General features: G+C 49.9%; 1 protein-coding gene across 4 annotated transcripts in view; it reads left to right on the forward strand.

Annotated features, from left to right (window-relative positions):
• Positions 1 to 18685, forward strand: part of ACAN (aggrecan) — a 64702-nt gene that overhangs the window by 17595 nt on the left and 28422 nt on the right. For 3 of the 4 annotated variants that reach the window (XM_073801386.1, XM_033852110.2, XM_073801388.1), the window contains exons 2-6: positions 11084 to 11160; positions 12915 to 13298; positions 14215 to 14389; positions 15702 to 15829; positions 17562 to 17855. In XM_073801386.1, the coding sequence (XP_073657487.1) occupies positions 11091 to 11160; positions 12915 to 13298; positions 14215 to 14389; positions 15702 to 15829; positions 17562 to 17855 (1051 nt within the window). In that variant the 5' untranslated portion in view covers positions 11084 to 11090. Of the gene's footprint in view, positions 1 to 5278; positions 5374 to 11083; positions 11161 to 12914; positions 13299 to 14214; positions 14390 to 15701; positions 15830 to 17561; positions 17856 to 18685 lie in introns of all 4 variants that reach the window. The other variant, XM_073801387.1, reaches the window with a different exon arrangement.

Consider the following 18685-nt stretch of genomic DNA (forward strand, 5'->3'; position numbering starts at 1 on the left):
TATTCAGCAAATATTTGTTGAACACCTGCTATGTGACAGGCACTGTTCCAGGCACCTGAAGTGTGTAGAGTAGTAAGCGAAGCAGACAAAAGTCCCTGCCCTCATGGAGTGTATATTCTAGGAGGGGAAACAAACAATAAACAAACAAACAGAAAATGGCAATAATTTCTAATAATGATAATGATATAAATAAACAGTAATAGGGTGACATGATAGGGAGGCACTGGGTAGGGGTGAGGGAACAAGGTGGTCAGGGAAGGGACCTTTGAACTGAGGCTGAAATGATGAAGAGTGGCCAACTAGGGAAAGATCCAGAAAAGTGTACCAGGAAGAAGGAAGTGCAGCTACAAAAGCCCTTAGAGGGAAACAAGTTTTTATGTTCAAGAAACAGCTAGGGGCTTCCCTGGTGGCGCAGTGGTTGAGAGTCCGCCTGCCGATGCAGGGGACATGGGTTCGTGCGCCGATCCGAGAAAATCCCACATGCGCTGGGCCCGTGAGCCATGGCCGCTGAGCCTGCGCGTCCGGAGCCTGTGCTCCGCAACAGGAGAGGCCACAACAGTGAGAGGCCCGCGTACGGCAAAAAAAAAAAAAAGAAAAAATAAGAAACAGCTAGAATGTGGCTGGGAATAGAGGTAGGATGAGGTGTGTGCAGGAGCGAGGGCATATCATGTAGGATACTTACAGGCCATGGGGACAGGCTGGACTTCATTCTAAGGACATTCGTCCTGTTCTGCCATGAAATATAGGACAAGATCCCTTTTTTTTTTTTTTTTTTGCGGTACGCGGGCCTCTCACCGTTGTGGCCTCTCCCATTGCGGAGCACAGGCTCCGGACGCACAGGCTCAGCGGCCATGGCTCACGGGTCCAGCCGCTCCGCAGCATGTGGGATCTTCCCTGGCTGGGGCACGAACCCGTGTCCCCTGCGTCGGCAGGCAGACTCTCAACCACTGCGCCACCAGGGAAGCCCAGGCCAAGATCCCTTTTGCTTTAGCTGTCCCTCCTGACCTGAGCTCAGCATCCCTGACTCATTCAAGGTTCCAGTGTGATACAAGCTCCCTTCCTCTATCTCCTCCTGCGACACCACCCGACAGGACCAGACTACTCAGGGGACGTAAAGGCTTCTGTTTGATAATTTAAAGGAAATTAGAAGTTTAGAGCAATTTGTCATGGGAATCATCATTCCCTGCCTCTCCTCCTAATTGGAAATTAGCCATTTCCAGAGGCCTCATTCATGGATATTCTGGCCAGGGCTGCCAAGAGACTTCCCCAAGCTCACCCAGATAGCAAGTGATGAGTCAACGGTATGAATTCAGGTTGTATTTTTAAGGTACCCACCTTCTCCCAAACCATATTGTCTCCCTGGAAACTGAGAAGAGGCCATTTGAGGAAATTGCATGGGGTTTAAAGTAGACCCCAGAGAGAAGATGAAGAACAGAATATATCTTGTCACAATAGATCCAGGTCAGTTATTACTAGCAAGGACCTTTATTGGTGGGTGAAGGGAATCACGACAGAAAGGCCAGAGAGAGGAGAAATTGATGTTTTCTAAAGTCTTTTATGTGCTCTGTGCCCTGAACCAGGGTCTACTCCTTCCAATTTCCCATTGTGCACATCACCCACCTCCGCAGGGAGGGCCCTTACCTTCAAACCTACATAGACCTTCAGCAAACCAAGGCCAGTGCTGTTTTTGTTGTGGGACCAGCATCCTCCTGGCCCCTGGTAAGGACAGGGAGTTTGGCCACAGATTGACGTTGGCAGAAATAGCTCATTGGGCTGATGTCTGAAGCTGAAATTCAGAAAGGGCTTCCTTCCCTTGAGTCGCCTCTCCCTGCAAGGAGTTGGCCAGTTCTTCTAGCTGGTGGAGGCAAGGGTCCTCACGTGGCAGGGTGGGACATTAGAAAGGTCCAGAACACCCAGATCAAGGGAGGGCTCTACTGACTTTTCTGGTGAGTTGGCTGATAGGAGGCCAATTATTCACAAGCAAGTGATGTTCATGCCTTTGCAGACACTGGCTGAGACATGGCGCGTTCAATCAAGAATGACTTGATTGGAGCTCTTTTAAAAACCAGCCCTGAAGACCCCTGGAAAGAAGTTAACAAGGGCTGCCTGCAGCCCAGCAGAGCAGAATTGGATTTGTGCAGTGGCCATCTTTTTTTGGACCCCCTCAGGCAATTTGCCTGAAGGACTTTGGAGAAGAGCTGCCATGTTGGGCTGCAGGGGCCATTCCTCCATTGGACTTCTAGGCACAGAGGGAAAGACAGGACTCGGAGCTCTGGCTGGGGACCTCCCTGCTGTTGGAAGGTCCAAGAGTAGGTCAGGACTCTCACTTGAGAATTCACCTTCTCCAGATTGGACCCTGTGTTAATCTTTGTCAAGATCCCCCCAGCCCTGCCCATATTCCAGGTGCTCTGTAGTCCTGGGCAGAGCTGGAGTAAATGTGGATTTCCCTCTGATGAACTAATTAGGGACTCATTTTACGCTCTACCAATCCCTAAAACCCTCTGGATCTGAAATTTAATGAGAACATCCCCTATCTTCCCCTTAATTTAAATATGTTTGTTGACTGAAGAGTGGAATGAATGAGTAAAACTAATGAATGTAGAGGGGCTGGGAACATTGAGAAGAAACATGGAATTTATAGCCATAAGACATGGGTTCCAAGCCAAGTTCAGCCACTTACTATCTGTGTGACTTTTGGCAAGTTGCTTAACCTCTCTGAGCAGTCATCTCACAATCTGTAAAGTGAGGATAACAAAACCAACCTTTGAAAGGTTTTTTTAAGCATGGCGTTATGTACCATTATGATCAGAGTATAGTTCCTGGCACATAGTAAGCCCTTCATAAAGGTAGTCTTCAGATGGTCCCTGAAACCACTGTATAAGCTGATTCTGACTGTAAGATACTCACTGTTGCTGGAGGGTGGAACCGGGAGGACTGCCCTCAGTCAGTGAACACGGAGAAGCTCTGAGAGTGACAGGTCTTGTGTCACTGGATACGACCCCAACAGCATTAGGATCTTACTTACAGTCCAGAATTTTACTTGAACCCACATCCTGTGCCCAGGCTTGGTGCGAATGCAGGAATGAGCCTAGGTTAACCTAGTTGGTGGGGGAGGGGGTCCCATGGTTTGTTATCATTGCGGATCAAAAGACCATCCTCATGGGGCATCATTTAAATTAGATCGAGGCATAAACTGTATTTGGGTGTAACTTCTTATCAAGTCAGCACGTGTTGGTTGTGGAGCTACTACATGCAGAACCCTGTCCTCGGCAACCACGGCAGGTGCTCAGTGCGTCTATGCTAGACTGAATGCCGTGATGGGTGTACATGATGCAGCTGTTCTCTTCTCCCTCCTCAGTGAGGGAGGATTCAGTTGGACAAGACTTAGGAAAGGAGACAAAATTTACTGAGAGCCACACAGTGTCTCTCATTTAATCCCCACGAAAGCCCTATGCGATAGATCCTATTTGATCAGCACTTTAGAAGTAAGGAAACCGATGCTTCAAGAGGTTAAATAATTGGGCCAAGATTTTATGTTCCCACATAAGTATCAGGACTGCGAGTTAACAGCATCTCTGTGACTCCACAGCCATCTTCTCACTACACAGCCCTGCCCTCCACCCAAGCCATTCCACCCAGCCACCCAGCCACCCACACACCCCCATAAGTGCTTGGCCTGGTAGTTTAAACCAGCGGTGGGAAAGAAGTCACAAGCTGGGATGTATTTGTTAATTAATTGGTGGTAACAACAAGGAATGACAAGAACATGGGTGGAAAGGAGATGGTTTCAGGCCAGGGTACCTGGAAGTTCCCAGGAGGCAGTATTTGCACTGCGTTCAGAGAAGGCTATGATTAGGTCAGATGTAGAGCTGTTCTACAGATGTAGAGTCTTCTGGAAAGAACAAACTGTGTGAGCAAAAGGAAGGATGGGAAAGTGCAGGGCCAGACCCAAGCCAAGGGCACTGCTGGGAGATAAGCCCATGGCCACATTTGCAGAGATACCAGGTATGGACCTGTGTCATTTCTTGATTTCTTTATTTTTTCTCCCAATTCCACCACTTGAGCCTTGCTCCTCTCCTTAGAGCCTCCCCTAATTCCCCTGAGACTTAGGCAGGACCCCCACAACCTCACAGCTCCCCTCTTTGCATCCTGCTGCCCCTCACTTCTTCCCCAGCACATTGAGGGCACAAGGGACATCTTTCCAAGTGGGCTTGAACTTTCCCAGATAATGCTGTTCTTGGTGCAGGGGCAAGTAACAGATGATCTGGTTCTTAACCATGGGGGAGGCTGTGATGTGACTGTGAGATGTGACTCACTCTGACCCCATATCAAATGAGTCTCTCTTCTGAACTGTGTGGAGCTGGCATTTAGAATCTCAGAGAACTCCAGGGCCAATTTTCCCACTCTGCCCCATGTCAAAGATGGAAAAACTGACGCTCGGGGTCATACAGTCATTCTAGGCAGGGTCAAGGTTAGGATCCAGCGTCCACTCACTGATGTCTGCTATCTCTGGGTATAGGTTTGTCTCCATCCGCTAGGCTATAAGCAACTCAGAGGAAAACCCTTCCTCCCCACCTCATTGTGCCCTTCTGTCTAAGCACAGTGCTGCTTGAGGCCAATCCTACACAAAACTATGGGCTTGAAAGGTCGATCTACAGCCCCCCACCCACTGCCAGCAGCCTTTTTCAGAGGACCCACTTAATTGCCCAGAAAGCAGGAAAACATTTGCAGAATTTACTATGCTTTGGTGATGACCAAGCAAGTAACACAATAGGAATAAGGAAATCAACTATATGGAAAAAGATATAGATGGAGAGAGAATACGAAATAGGGAGAGAAGAGAAAGAGAAGGGAATACAAAAACAGTATTAGCATCCATGAAAATTACCTTCACAGTGTTCCTGGGGTGAAGCTTGCATTCTGATTCCAGTTTGCAGTTAGGAAAACTGAGAGCTTGTATATGTTCTCCTGGAATCAGTTTCCTGGCTCCCCTTTTGCACACCACCCCCCACCATGTCTATTTAGAATATGTGGAAAATTAGCAGCTGCAGTTGGGGTCACTCTGGCCAGATGTGTCCTTGGTGTGGGAGCCCTACCACTTCCCCTATGCTGGGTTTAAAACTCCAATTTCAAGTGCATACACCACCACTTGTATGCATGGATCCATGAATGGTAAGAGAAGAGGCACCACTGGGAAGTTAGCCTGCAAATAAATGATGTGCTGGAGGCTGGTGGCTACGGGAATGGCTGACCTTGGTCCTCTTGAATCTCTCCTCAGGACTTAAGTCACAGACACAGAGCTTCTTGGGTACTGACAAATCTTACTGGTCAACTAGTCTACTAAATTCCAGCATCCACCCATTCATTTAACAAGTAGGTGTCAAATACCATTTTTTGTTGTTCCCGACCCCCAACCCACTCCCCACCCGACCCGCACTGTGTGAATTAACACAGGAGGACTTTTTTTTTTTTTCAGTTAAGGCTTGATTTTAACTTTAAGGAGGTCACAGTCTGCATGATGAGGCCAAGCTAACGTATGTAAAACAATAGAGAAAAATAAGTGCCAAAGTGGCTGTACAAGCAGTCACAGTTGGGAGAGCAGAACTGAGGGGCAGGGCCTGATGAGGCTTCACGGAGGACACAGGGGCCCTGCAGGGTCAGGGAAGGGGGAGTGAATACATTCACTTAACCAGCAAACATTTGCTGAGTCCACACTAATGTGGCTGTCAGGCTGGGCCTGGATAATGACATGGAGATGACTGTGACCCCACCCTGCCCTCAGGCTGGCAAACTGGGCTTGGTTTCAGGGTCAGCTTCAGAACTCATGCAGGACAGCAAAACGAAGGACGAATAAGGCTTCATTAGAAAAGGAGAAGTGCTCATGACCCTTCTGCCGGCTGCCTTCTTTATTTAGTGTTAGTAACTTCCAGGAGTGTGCTGGTAAGCCCACTCTCAGAAAAGGAAAGAAGAAAAAGAAAAGCCCTTGTTTGTAGTGTTTCCTGATTTCCATGGTGTAAATACTCCCATCGTGACCAATTTCAAGCATTGGCTCTCCCTGGACCCCTGGGAAGGGAAGACCCTGGGGGGGTCACACTCCTGGGCTGCACCTGGACGATGACCTTCCCAAAGTCACACACTGTCACACACTGTACTGATGCACTAGCATTAATCATTACTGCTGTGCGCATCACAAGCAAGCAATATATGTCTCTAGCTGAGATTTATTGACTGCAAAATAGTCTGCCTCAAAGGGCTGTGTCCCTCATGGGTGCTCAACGAATGTGGGCCTCCAGCCCAAGCCTCCTCCCTCAGAGGCCTGGGGTTGAAGGAGGTGACTTCTAAGGTTCTTGGGCCTCCATTTGTTCATTCATTCATTCATTCATTTGGTAGATATTTCCTAATTGCCCTCTCTCTTTGCTGGATATTCTGCTGGGGGCCAGGGAGACAGTGAGGAGCAAGCAGACACAGTCGCCGCCTTGTGGAGCTCACAAACCTGGCATTAAGACAGCCAGTCCTGAGAACTCGGGACCAGAACGCTGGTCCTGGCTCGATCTCCAACTTACTGTGTGGCCTTGAGCAAATCACTTACCTCCTTTGGCCTCGGTTTCTTCACCTGTAAAATGGAAGAGTTGGACTTGATGTTCACTAAAGTCTATCCCAGCTTTGACCTTCTGTGGCTCCAGGGAGGGAGGAGAAGCCACATGAGGAACATTTGAAGGGACTAGGAATGTCTCCATAGGAGAACAGCAGATGGGAGAGCAGATTAGACCCCTGAAGATCTGGCGTGAGTCCCATAAAAGAGGAGTGGGCTTGTTTAGTGTGGTCCCTGAGGGGAGAACTCATGGGTGGAAATTGTAATAGGGGTGGGTCACCTTGACTCCGTCTTGAAATATATTGAGCACAATTGGAGCTGTCCAGCCATGGGTGGGTCACCCCGTGAAGGAATGAGCACTTCCTGTTCGATTAGAGGCTGAAGACCACCTGTCCCGGCCACATAGAAAGGATTTCCGGCAGTGAGGTCATGATTGTAAAACCCCAAAGCCATCAGTTCTGAAGGAACCAAAAGCAGTCATTTGGTCCATCGTGCTATGTGGAAGAAGCAAATAGGATGCAAAAAGATTACAACTCCATGAAAAGCAAGTAGATGCCTAAGGAAAAAGACCAGAAGGAAAACTATCAAAACACGAATAATGGTTGGATTAGGATCGAGGATTATGGTGATTTATTTTCTCTAGTTTCTTATTTTCCAAAGTTTGGTAGGGTGGTGATGTTGTTTTTGAAGCAAACGCAGTTTTATTCTTTATAGAAAGTCATCTAGTCCAACCCTCATCCCAGGGCAAGAAGCCACACTGTAACCGCTAAACGCTCTCCAGTCTCCACGTTCTGAGGGGCTCACCCGGGCCTGACGCCAGGGAGGTGGGAAGAGAGTGGCGCTGGTGGATGCCTGCTGAGTGCCAGACCCTGGGCTGGGTACCAAGCCAGAGACACAGCCCCCGGCCTCCAGAAGCAGGGCCTGCCTGGCACCTTATCCTACTTGGTCTCTGAAACAGCGGTGGAGGTGGGTCCTGTGTTATTAGAGCAGGAGGTGGCCGAGCCAGGACTGGGACCCAGGTCTGGGGGTCTCCACTGCACGTTGCTGGAATAGGAATTCAGGGCAAGCAGGCAAGCTGCCCATTCAATCCCATAATCTGATGGAATAAAGGTCAAAGGCCCAGCAGGGTTGGCAACCATGGGACAGAGTCTAGCTGAAGAGGAGGTGGGTTTTCCTGTGTTCAGCTATGGGTCTCTCTCTCTCTCTCTCTCTCTCTCTCTCTCACACACACACACACACACACACAAACACAAACACACACGCACACACACACACACACATGCACACACGCAGCCTCAGCTCAGGTTCAAAGCACTAGCAAGCTTATTTTCTCCCATCAAGCCTCCTAATAATTCTCTCCTAAAAAAGCCGAGTCCTTGATGATGAACCCAACCTCACACACATGGCTCCCACAGAAGCTCCACTCACACACCCCTGCCTTCACCCAGCATCCACTTCCCACTCTCCAGGCTCCTCTTTCCCTCCATTTCAGATGCCCCCTTACCCCTTCCTCAGTCCCAGCTACCCAATCCCCTCGCCACAACTAACTCTGCCTCCCATGGAGAAAGGCCTCCCTGTTGAAGGACTGGCAAAGTCCATCTCATCACATAAAGGCTCAGTGAGTCCTGGAGACACTTGGAACCCAGACAGAATGGAATTTCTCCCTATTTTCTTTACAGCTGAGAAAACACACGCAAACACAAGAGCATATTTATTGCGATATTTCTATCCCAAAGTTTGTCTTAAAAAAAAAGAAGAAATAAAATTAGTTTCTCTGCCCACACTCCGCCTCCCCCATGCCCACTCCCTGCCCTTTTCATTCCTGGCCGAGGCCAGGGAGAAAAACAGAGCGGGCCCAAGCCCCACAGAGAACCATTGCCTCCCGGACAATGTCAGGCTTGTTCAGAGAGTGAGAAAAGAAGCACAACTCCGAAAACATACACAGAACTTCTCCGTGAAGGGTGTTCCTGAGGGAAGAAGAACAGGCGGCGTTGTGTCTGGACACGGTTTCCCTGAGGCTCTGGGAAGAGGGGGGCCTGCAAGTCTAGCCCCCTCCTCACAGTGGAGGAGACACCTGACCGTTTTAGCCTCCGGGGAAATATTTCTTGGCCATGACGGATCACACTGGACCTGAGAGAGCCAGAACCTGGAGCCCCAGAGATTTTTCTTTTTGAAGACAGCCTCTAAGGAGAAACATCCCTGAGGAGAAGCAAGGGGCTGCTTCTTAAGCCTTTGGGATTTCCCAGACTTCCCACTCATTTTGTGCCTCATGGCTCCATCTCTGGGGCCCCAGCAGCACCTGTACAGACGGCCCTTCATCCCTCAGGTGCCCAATGTATGTGGAATGAATGAAGGATAGCAGTGGAAAGATCACTCAAATGACAGACTGGGGTCACCCAAGAGGGTCCCTAGAGTCCTGGGCCCTGCCCGCCCCTCCCGCACAGATTCCAGAGATGGGGACCACGGGAGGCCCTCATCCTCACATCCATCCGGCCCCAGCTGATGGTGACTGAGCCAATAGCAACGCCTGCTGGGCCATCAGACGCTGACAGAGTCAAGGTCAGGGACACTGGCCGCAGCCTCAGTTGGGCATTACTCTCAGGCTCTGAAAGCTCCCTTCTTGTCTTTAGTTCCAGGCTTCCTCCCTCCTTCCGGCGGAGCATGCAAACACTCATTAAACCAAGACTAAACGCTCACAGACTGAGAGGAGGGTAGGGAAGGTGCCAATGCAGGTCCATCCAACAGAACAGCTCAGTAAACATCCTCGGGCACGTGTCATGGGGTGCGAGTCACAGGTGTCAGCAGTGTGACTGCCCACATCCTAGCTGCACGTTAGAACCTTCTGGGGAGATTTTAAAACGCCTGAGGACCAGGCTGAAGCCCAGGTGATCTCAACGTGCAGCCAAAGCTGAGAAGCACTGCTCTGGTTGATCTCTTGGAACTTCAGATGGGTTTTCTTGGGGTCTAACTGCACTCGCCCACTTGGAGTCAGGATCCCAGTAATGCAGGGGTTGGGTTGCCCTTCAAAGATTAGTATACTTAGCATGACCGTTTTCCAGCAGATGGCAATAAGGAAAGTTTGTTTCTCTAATTCACATGAAATCATTGTTTGGGCCAGCAAGAGGGCTCCAGGGATCCTGGGCTCTCATTTCTCTCCTAAATTATTAACCTGTCCATCCCACAGAGCTCTCTGGGTGAGCATCCTTCCCCTGACTTGAACCAGGCGCCTGAATTGTGCCCCAAATCTTGGAGCATCCTCCATCCTAAAACGCACAAGATTCCTGAATTTGAAATTGGTGGCAGGTCCAGATTTCATCAGGGAGGTTGGGTAACTCATGTCACTTTTCGGGGCCTGGGGAATTGTGTTAGTCAGGGTTCTCCAGAGAGATAGAACCATTTGGATGTGTGTATACATATAGAAAGAGATTTATTCTAAGGAATTGGCTCACATGATTACTGAGGTTTTTGGCAAGCTAGAGACCCAGGAGAGCTAGGGTGTTGTTCCAGCCTGAGTCTGAAGCCTTGAGACCCAGGAAGAACCAATGTTTCAGTTCGAGTCTGAAGGCAGTTTGAAGGTCATCAGGCAGGAGAAATTATCTCTTATTCGGGGGAGGTTCAGCCGTTTTGTTTGACTCAGGCCTTCAACTGATTGGGCGAGGCTCACCCCCATTAGCTGGGCAATCTGCTCTACTCAGTCTGCCAATTTAAAAGTTAATCTCATCCTTGAGACTTCCCTCGCAGTCCAGTGGTTAAGACTTCGCCTTCCAATGCAGGGGGTGTGGGTTCAATCCCCGGTTGGGGAGCTAAGATCCCACATGCCTCACAGCCAAAAAACCAAAACATAAAAAGCAGAAGCAATATTGTAACAAATTCAGTAAAGACTAAAAAATGGTCCACATCAAAAAAAACGAAAAATCTTTTTAAAAAAATGTTAATCTCATCCCAAAACACCCTCATAAACCCACCCAGAATAACGTTTGACCAAGTCAAGCCCAGTCAAGTTGACATAAAATCAACCATTGCAGGGATCCTTTAGGATGAGCCTTTGTTGGTCAGAAGATGAGAGGTTCCCTAGAAAAGGTAGGAGGAGGTTTCCAGCCTCACACCGGTAATTAAACTGAGAAATCCGTGAAGGTTTTGTGAGGAGGGGATTCTTGGAGAAGATATCTCTCGAGTCACAGGCAGCTTCCTTACCTTTTTTTTTTTTTTCATTTTTATTGGAGTATAGTTGATTTACAATGTTGCGTTAGTTTCTGCTGTACAGCAAAGTGAATCAGTTATACGTATACATATATCCACTCTTTTTTTAGATTCTTTTCCCATATAGGTCATTACAGAGTACTGAGCAGAGTTCCCTGTGCTTATACAGTATAGCCTCCTTATCCCTATGCAATTTCAGATCCACAGGCCAGGACTTTATCACACTTGTCATGTGACACATGACCCTCAACCTCACTGTATCTGAACCTCCGAATAACTCCTCTCTTCCAGGTGAACTATGACCACTTTACTCTTCGTGTTTCTGACTCTGAGAGTCATCGCAGCAGCCATCTCAGTAGAAGTTTCAGGTGAGGACATTCCCACTCATGTCTCATCTCCCCAGCAGGCACTGAGGACTGGACCCTGGGGATGGGGGAACCGAACCTAGTCCTGCCAGTCCTGGTGCTTACTCTGGGCCATCACCCTAGAGGCCCCTCTTATCCTCCTCCAGCCCCAAAGCTCCCTAAAGAATGAGGAATCTGTAGGGCCAGTGAGATGTGTCCGCTCAGATCTGTGCTCCCTCTGGGTACCCAGAACGCCCAGAATCCCCTGTCCAGCTGGACCCAAGTCACTTCCAGGGCTGCATGGTTCGTTCCTCTGGGTCCATCCTCCCATGGAGGAACCACGCCTCCAGTCTGAGAGGTGAAGGGGTGGCTGTTTGAGTGTAGACAGGGCTGGGATGTGAGGACTGGGGTACACACAGACCCCTCAAAGTGCAGAGCTGTGGTGGGAAGAGAAGGGGCCCTGATTTCCCCTCCTCCAGCTTAGCCAACACATCTCAATGCAAAACTCTAAGGAGTCCAAGAATTCTAAATTTGAATCCGGCTTTTCATTTTGAAAAGTATCACTGTCAAATAAGAAGATAGAACATGTTTTACTTAACAATCTGTTGGCTTGATTTATAGCTTTTAAATATTTAGACATATGGTCCATGGGTCTCCATCTGTACTCTTGCTCTGGGACCCCTGGCTATAACCTGGGGTGGTTTGCCCACACAGCCCACCCAGTTCACGAGGGTTGGTTGAGAGCTTTCAAAACTGTAGAGCCAGGCGCTGCTGTCACTTCCAGCTGTCCCCAGACAACCACCACCACTAAAACCACACTGTGTCACGTGCTAGGGTTGAGTATCAGAGGGAGGTTTCTGTGAAGGGCCTGGTGGTGACCGGCCAGGACATCAAAAGGTTAGAGTTCACCCCAAACATTCCTGGCTCCCCTTTCCCTGCCTTGTTATGTATCTGCCACCCACAAATACCTGAAACATTTTTATTTTCAACCTCTAGGTTCCTGGAAAAAAAAGATTCAATAAGTGTATGAATCTCCATGAAAGGTGCTATTTTTTCAAAGGCACCTTCTTGCCAATTCCAGGAAGATCTTTGACTTCTAACAGGATTTGGCAGACACGCTGCATCTTCTCCATCAATGCTCTCCATGTGTTTTTGTGGAGTCTAATCATATCCCACCCCACCCCAGTCTGACCCTTTGCAGACTTAAATGTCCGATCCTCTCTGATGCTTCTCCAGCTAGGCTCCTGATCCCCCAACAGCAGAAGGGAATGATTCATCCTTCTGCAAGGTCAGGATGGAGCCTGAAGCAGACCTCCTTATAGCAGGCCTCGCTATACTCCTTAAGTATTTGATATTTTTATATCTTAGCTTAAAAAGTTGTATGGATATTTTTTCCTCCCTATAATAATTTTTTCTATCTCCAGATAATTTTTTGCCAATTTTTGAGTCAAGCTGTCACTCCAGGAAGATGGGTTCTGTTTATCCTATGGCTTGGCATCGCTTTGGGTACCCCAGTTTCAGAAACAGAGAGGTGGTCTCCCCTCTGAAGCTTCCCCTGCCCTCCTCTGCAGCCCTTTCTGGCTCCATAGTTCCTGTCTTGAGGCACAGAGACCAGAGGTCTTGAGAAAGCTGCTCTGGAAAGGGAATTCCATATGGCGCAGGATAGACACCAGCACACTCGTGGGACTTTGTCATTTCCAGAAGCACTGACAGGGAGGCTGGGTGGTCCGCTCTGGGCACTAACAGGTCTGTCTCCCACCCCCGTGTCTCCCGCACAGACCCTGACAACTCGCTGAGTGTCAGCATCCCTGAACCGTCCCCGCTGCGGGTCCTCCTGGGGAGCTCCCTCACCATCCCCTGCTACTTCATCGACCCCATGCACCCCGTGACCACCGCCCCCTCCACCGCCCCCCTCGCCCCAAGAATCAAGTGGAGCTGCATTTCCAAGGAGAAGGAGCTGGTGCTGCTGGTGGCGACTGAAGGGCAGGTGCGGGTTAACAGTGCCTACCGAGACAGGGTCACGCTGCCCAACTACCCGGCCATCCCCAGCGACGCCACCCTGGAGGTCCAGAACCTGCGCTCCAATGACTCTGGGATCTATCGCTGCGAGGTGATGCACGGCATCGAGGACAGCAAGGCCACCGTGGAGGTCGTGGTGAAAGGTGAGAGCCTCCTCCCACAGGGGCCCTGCTTCACCTGCAGGAAGAACCAGAATGGCATCCTCTCTCGGGCCAGGCTGTCTGGCTTTCAAATCCCGGCTCCTCCCCCTGACGGTTTGCACCTCATAACACAGAGCTGGTAACATCACTCTCTCTGGAATTTAAATGAATTAAATTCTTCAGGGCCACAGTCGCATGAAAATGACAGTCTATTCTTCCCATCAATCCTGTGATTCGGTTGCCTTGTGATCATCCCCATTTTACAGACAAGCAAACTGAGGTTAAGTGACTTGCCTGAATGAAGTTTCCCTGGAAGTGAGCCAGAGCAGTCTCCTGACTCTCTACCCAGGTGTCTTTTCCCTCCTCCATCTCCAGTTCCAGAAGCCAAAGAAAGGGATGAGGACACCCTGGTTCCCTTGCTCTCGATGGACCAGGGAATATGGTTGTCCTTGGTTGGCTCTAGGACTTCAGTCAGCACCAGATTTTTTCCGCTGGGTGACTCTGCCAAAGACGGTCCACTCCTGCCTGTGCCTTAAACAGGATTCCCACTAGGATGCCCCTGGGCTGAGGGTGCATGGAGCTCTAAGTGTCTCTTTCTGCAAAGCAAATATAGGGACCTGGAATGACAAGAAAAAATTATAGGGAGGCAGATTTTAGTTCAAGTCAAAGAACTTTCTGATTATCAGAATTATCACAGGTTTCCAAAAAGATGCCTTGTGAGGTAGTGAGCTCCCCATTACCGGAGGTGTTCCAGGAAAGGCAGAAGGACCACATGCAAATGTGGAGACAGGAGCCACCCATCAGCTAGGGGCCCGACCAGATGTCTCTACATCCCCTTGACTCCTGCCCTAATTCTGCAAGGGCCTGGGTGGCGGGAGGCTGTGCCTGACCTGCTCTCTTGCCGTCTCGTGTCTTGCAGGCATCGTGTTCCATTACAGAGCCATCTCCACACGCTACACCCTGGACTTCGACAGGGCGCAGCGAGCCTGCCTGCAGAACAGCGCCATCATCGCCACGCCGGAGCAGCTGCAGGCCGCCTATGAGGACGGCTTCCACCAGTGCGACGCCGGCTGGCTGGCAGACCAGACTGTCAGGTGAGCCCCAGGCTACCATAGGAGTAGGGTGGGTGATGGGCTGGAACGTTGAACAGTACTGAGCTGGTGCCGGCCAGACACAGAGCCCAACCTCAGTTGGGGCTGAAGGGATGCCTTGATCAGTTCTAGGTCAGGCCCCGATGACCTGTCCCAAATCCTTGGTCTTCTGTCCTGCGGTGGAGTGAGTGGCCACTAGCAACTTTGCGCTACACGAGCATTTTCTCCATGCAAATTACACATGATTATTTTTCCTACTCATTTTTCCCTTTGCCATGATTTCTTCACTTATATCTTTTTAAAACTTTGTTGTTTATACATTTTTGTAAACCACTTTACATTCAGTTTGTCTTTAATAAGGCAAGGCATATGTAAATTAAGCCTCTTGATGCATTTTTTCCTGAGCACAGCTGCTGAGGAATAGGTTGCGCAGCAGGACAGTCAGAGCCCTGCCTTCAAGGGACTGCAATTGTGTGATCAAGCCTGTAAAAGCAAGATGAGACAATTCTTTGGGGATGGATCAGAGCTCTAAATGCAAAAGCCAGAGCCACAAAGCCACAAGAAGAAAACAAAGGGAAATACATTTGTAATCTTGGGGTAGGCAAAAGATCTTAGGACACAAAACCCATTAGCCATTTTTTTTTAAAGCAAGATAAGACAACAGCCTAGCATAGTGCAAGAGCCCACACCTCAGCCTCAGAAAGAGCTGGGCTCAAATCCCAACTCTGACACTTGGAAGCTGTGTGACCGGGAACAAATTGCTTAACATCTCTGGGCCCCAGTTTCTTCCAGTTTAAAATAGAGTTGTAATAGCACCTTATTTGGTTGATGTGAGACTCAAATGTTACAGAGCAAGGGTCAGCAAACTACGGCTCATGGGCCAAATCCAACCCACCCCTTGTTTCTGTAAACAAAGTTTTATGGGAACACAGCCACTCCTGTTATTTTGTCTGTGGTTGCTTCATTCACACTACAATGGCAAGGTCACAATGAAGGCCCTATGGCCTGTAAGACCTAAAATATTTACTATGTGCCCTTTTACAGAAAAGATTTGCAAGCTCCTGATAGAACATGTTTGGTACCAATAAATATTCAGTAAAGGGGTCCGCCTTTAATCACCAGTAACGGTGAAAACATATCTTAATAAAGCTGGGGAAAAAGCTGTAGAAACAAGTAGCCCACAGATCTAGGCAGATCTCAGCAAACACATCAGTAAGTCACCGTTTCCTCCCACAAGGGAGGAGGATACAAGGGCACGGGCCACTGGCCCCCTCCATCCCCTGACTGTCACATCCCTACTTTGGGTTCCTGGTAGGTACCCCATCCACACTCCAAGGGAAGCCTGCTATGGGGACAAGGATGAGTTTCCCGGTGTAAGAACCTACGGCATCCGTGACACCAATGAAACCTATGACGTGTACTGCTTCGCAGAGGAGATGGAGGGTGAGGCCACCCCCCCCCCGACCTCCCAAGAGCCGGCTCCCCAGTCCCTTCATCCTGCTGACCCTCAGGATCACAGGGGCCTCCTCCTGGGCAGGGCATTGACCCAGGACATCACACCCTCAACACCCCCTTCCTCCCCGCCCCTGCCCCGCCCCCCTCCCTGGCCCCCAGCCTCATCATGCCCAGCGTGGGTGGGGGAGGGAAGAGTTAAGGAAGGGAGGGTCTGGACCCCTCACTCTCCACATTGGGGGAGGGCCTCAGTGGCCCGAGGTACCTGCAGACTGGGCCATCACTGGGCCCAAGAATATTTATAGCTGGTCTCTCACCTGTGACTGTTCCTCCCAGCCAGGACCCCCGCTGCTTGACCAGCCCATCGCTGTCCCAAGCTCCACTGCACAATTAAAGCCCAGCTCAGCCTTGTCACCCTCACAAAGGACCCCCTCCCACCCAGGCCACTCCAGGGAGAGCCTATCAGAAATGTCATTCCCAGGAGAGCTGGCCTCCCAGCCACCCTCTCTCAGCTTTTGTGCTGCCAGCCCCCAGCCCTATCCAGGCCACCCCAATGGGCTAGTTCTGGAGAGCACCAGGGGCAGCGAGAAGGAACCTATAGTCTTCCTCTTGTTTGTAAGGGGAGTTAGGTTTGGTCACAGTCAGAGCTGAGCAAGTTACCCAGGCAAGTGGATGACACCCCTTCCCCCATCAGCACTCATTCACACATTTTGACATTGCAAACTCTGCACCTCCACCCCTACCCCGAGATCACGGCTGCGCCCAGGCAGGAGAAGGGCTGACAACCTGGCCCACTGTGAGGCAGGGAACGTCCCCAGCTTCCTCACCACCGTGACCCCTTTCCTCATTCTCACCCCAGGGCCCAAGCTGGTAGATTAAGTAACGAATATTTGTGTTCCCACTTTGGGCTAATTAAAGACATTGATTAGGGCCAACCAGAGCTGCCACTGAGCAGGGACAGACAGAACAACCCCCGGGAGCGATGCCCACCACCCTATCCCTCCCTGCAGCACAACCTTGTTAGGTTTTCAAAAACAGTAAAAAGAGCCCACAGGCCCCCACCATTGACCTTATGGACACTTTGGGGCCTAGAGACCCCAATTTGGGAAACACTGCTATTAGGGTCAAAGTCTGATGCCTGCTTTTCCCATCAGAATGTGGAATTGTAAAAAGGAGTGCTCCAGCAACTTCCCTGGTGGCCCAGTGGTTAAGACTCTGCACTCCAATGCAGGAGCTGTGGGTTCGGTCCCCGGTCAGGGAACTAGATCCCACATGCCTCAACAAAGATCCCATGTGCCGCAACTAAACCTGACGCAGCCGAATAAATAAATATTTTTTAAAAAATCAGTTTAAAAAAAGGATTGTTCCAGTGGGCAATGCTTGACTCATAGGAGAGATGCCCCGGTGGTAGGAAGTTCCATAGAAAAGTGTGGGCGAAGATGCTTTCCGGCAGGAGTTTCCTCCCGGGCCTCACATTTGCTCTGCCCTTTCCTCACTTCTTTGTCTTTTTGGCAGCTTCTTTATTGGTCCCTGTTTTAGGAAACTGACATCACCCCACCCAAAAGCCCATAGGAAGTGGAGGGCAGGATCTGAAATACAGACATGTGGGACCAGGGCTTTGAGAAGTTAGAGGCCAAACCCCAAGGAACCACATGGATCTCCCTGGGGACACGGGGCAGGCGTCGGAGGGAGCGCCTCACCCTGCCGGATGTGTCTTTCGCAGGCGAGGTCTTTTATGCAACATCCCCGGAGAAGTTCACCTTCCAGGAGGCAGCCAATGAGTGCCGGCGACTGGGCGCCCGGCTGGCCACCACGGGCCAGCTCTACCTGGCCTGGCAGAGTGGCATGGACATGTGCAGCGCCGGCTGGCTGGCCGACCGCAGCGTGCGCTACCCCATCTCCAAGGCCCGGCCCAACTGCGGGGGCAACCTCTTGGGCGTGAGGACTGTCTACCTGCACGCCAACCAGACGGGATACCCCGACCCTTCATCCCGCTACGACGCCATCTGCTACACAGGTGGGCTTGGGCTGGAGGCCGGAAAGGGGATCGTGCCACCGAAATTCGGGCCCAGAGGATGAGATCTTAGAGTGGGAGGCTGGTGTCTACCCCCTCCAAAGGACCACTGGGTACCTGAACCCCTTGTCTTAGCACCCCCTATTTTCACGGGTTCCTAGGGGAGCTAAGGTAGAAGCACTGAAGGCTGCAGCGTACCCAGCCTTAAAACTAAAACTAAACTAAAACTTTAAAAAATGTTTTTATCTTATATTTTACACAGTCTAGGTTATACTTACAATTAAGTGCTAATTATTGGAGGGGAAAAAAAACAATGAATAATTGGGAGTTGAGTAAATTTTATGACAAAACTGGTGCTAGCGCAACAACATAGCTTATTTCATGTTTAACTTCCACAGCCTGATCTTACATGAAGAGGGTTACTTGTGCAAAAATAATTAGAATTTCCCCCAAAACTTCTCTTAACCTTTCAATATTCCTACCACCCTGTTTGAAGTTCTAGCCTCCTCATGGTTGCTCTCTTTGTTAATTACTAAATGGCTTGTTTCTGCCAGACCCCCGTTTGTTCATGACTGAGGCAGGCAGTTCTCTCATGGCACCTTCATCAACTTCATGAGCCCCTGCATCCTTGGGAAGATTTTTCCATTTCTCTTTGTAGCGGATTTACATTGTCCGGTTGGCTAGTTATAACATCAGATGGTCAACAGATACTCACAAGATAGGTAAGGAGACAACTGGCTGGCATTAATCAGGAAGGGATGTTGGTTTTACAAGCAGTGAGCTGATTGGTCAGTCTTGTGCTCTGGTGACTGCATTCTCTTACAGTCTGGAAA

Source organism: Tursiops truncatus, chromosome 2 (genome assembly GCF_011762595.2).
Source record: "Tursiops truncatus isolate mTurTru1 chromosome 2, mTurTru1.mat.Y, whole genome shotgun sequence".
NCBI classification, from domain to species: Eukaryota; Metazoa; Chordata; class Mammalia; order Artiodactyla; family Delphinidae; genus Tursiops; species Tursiops truncatus.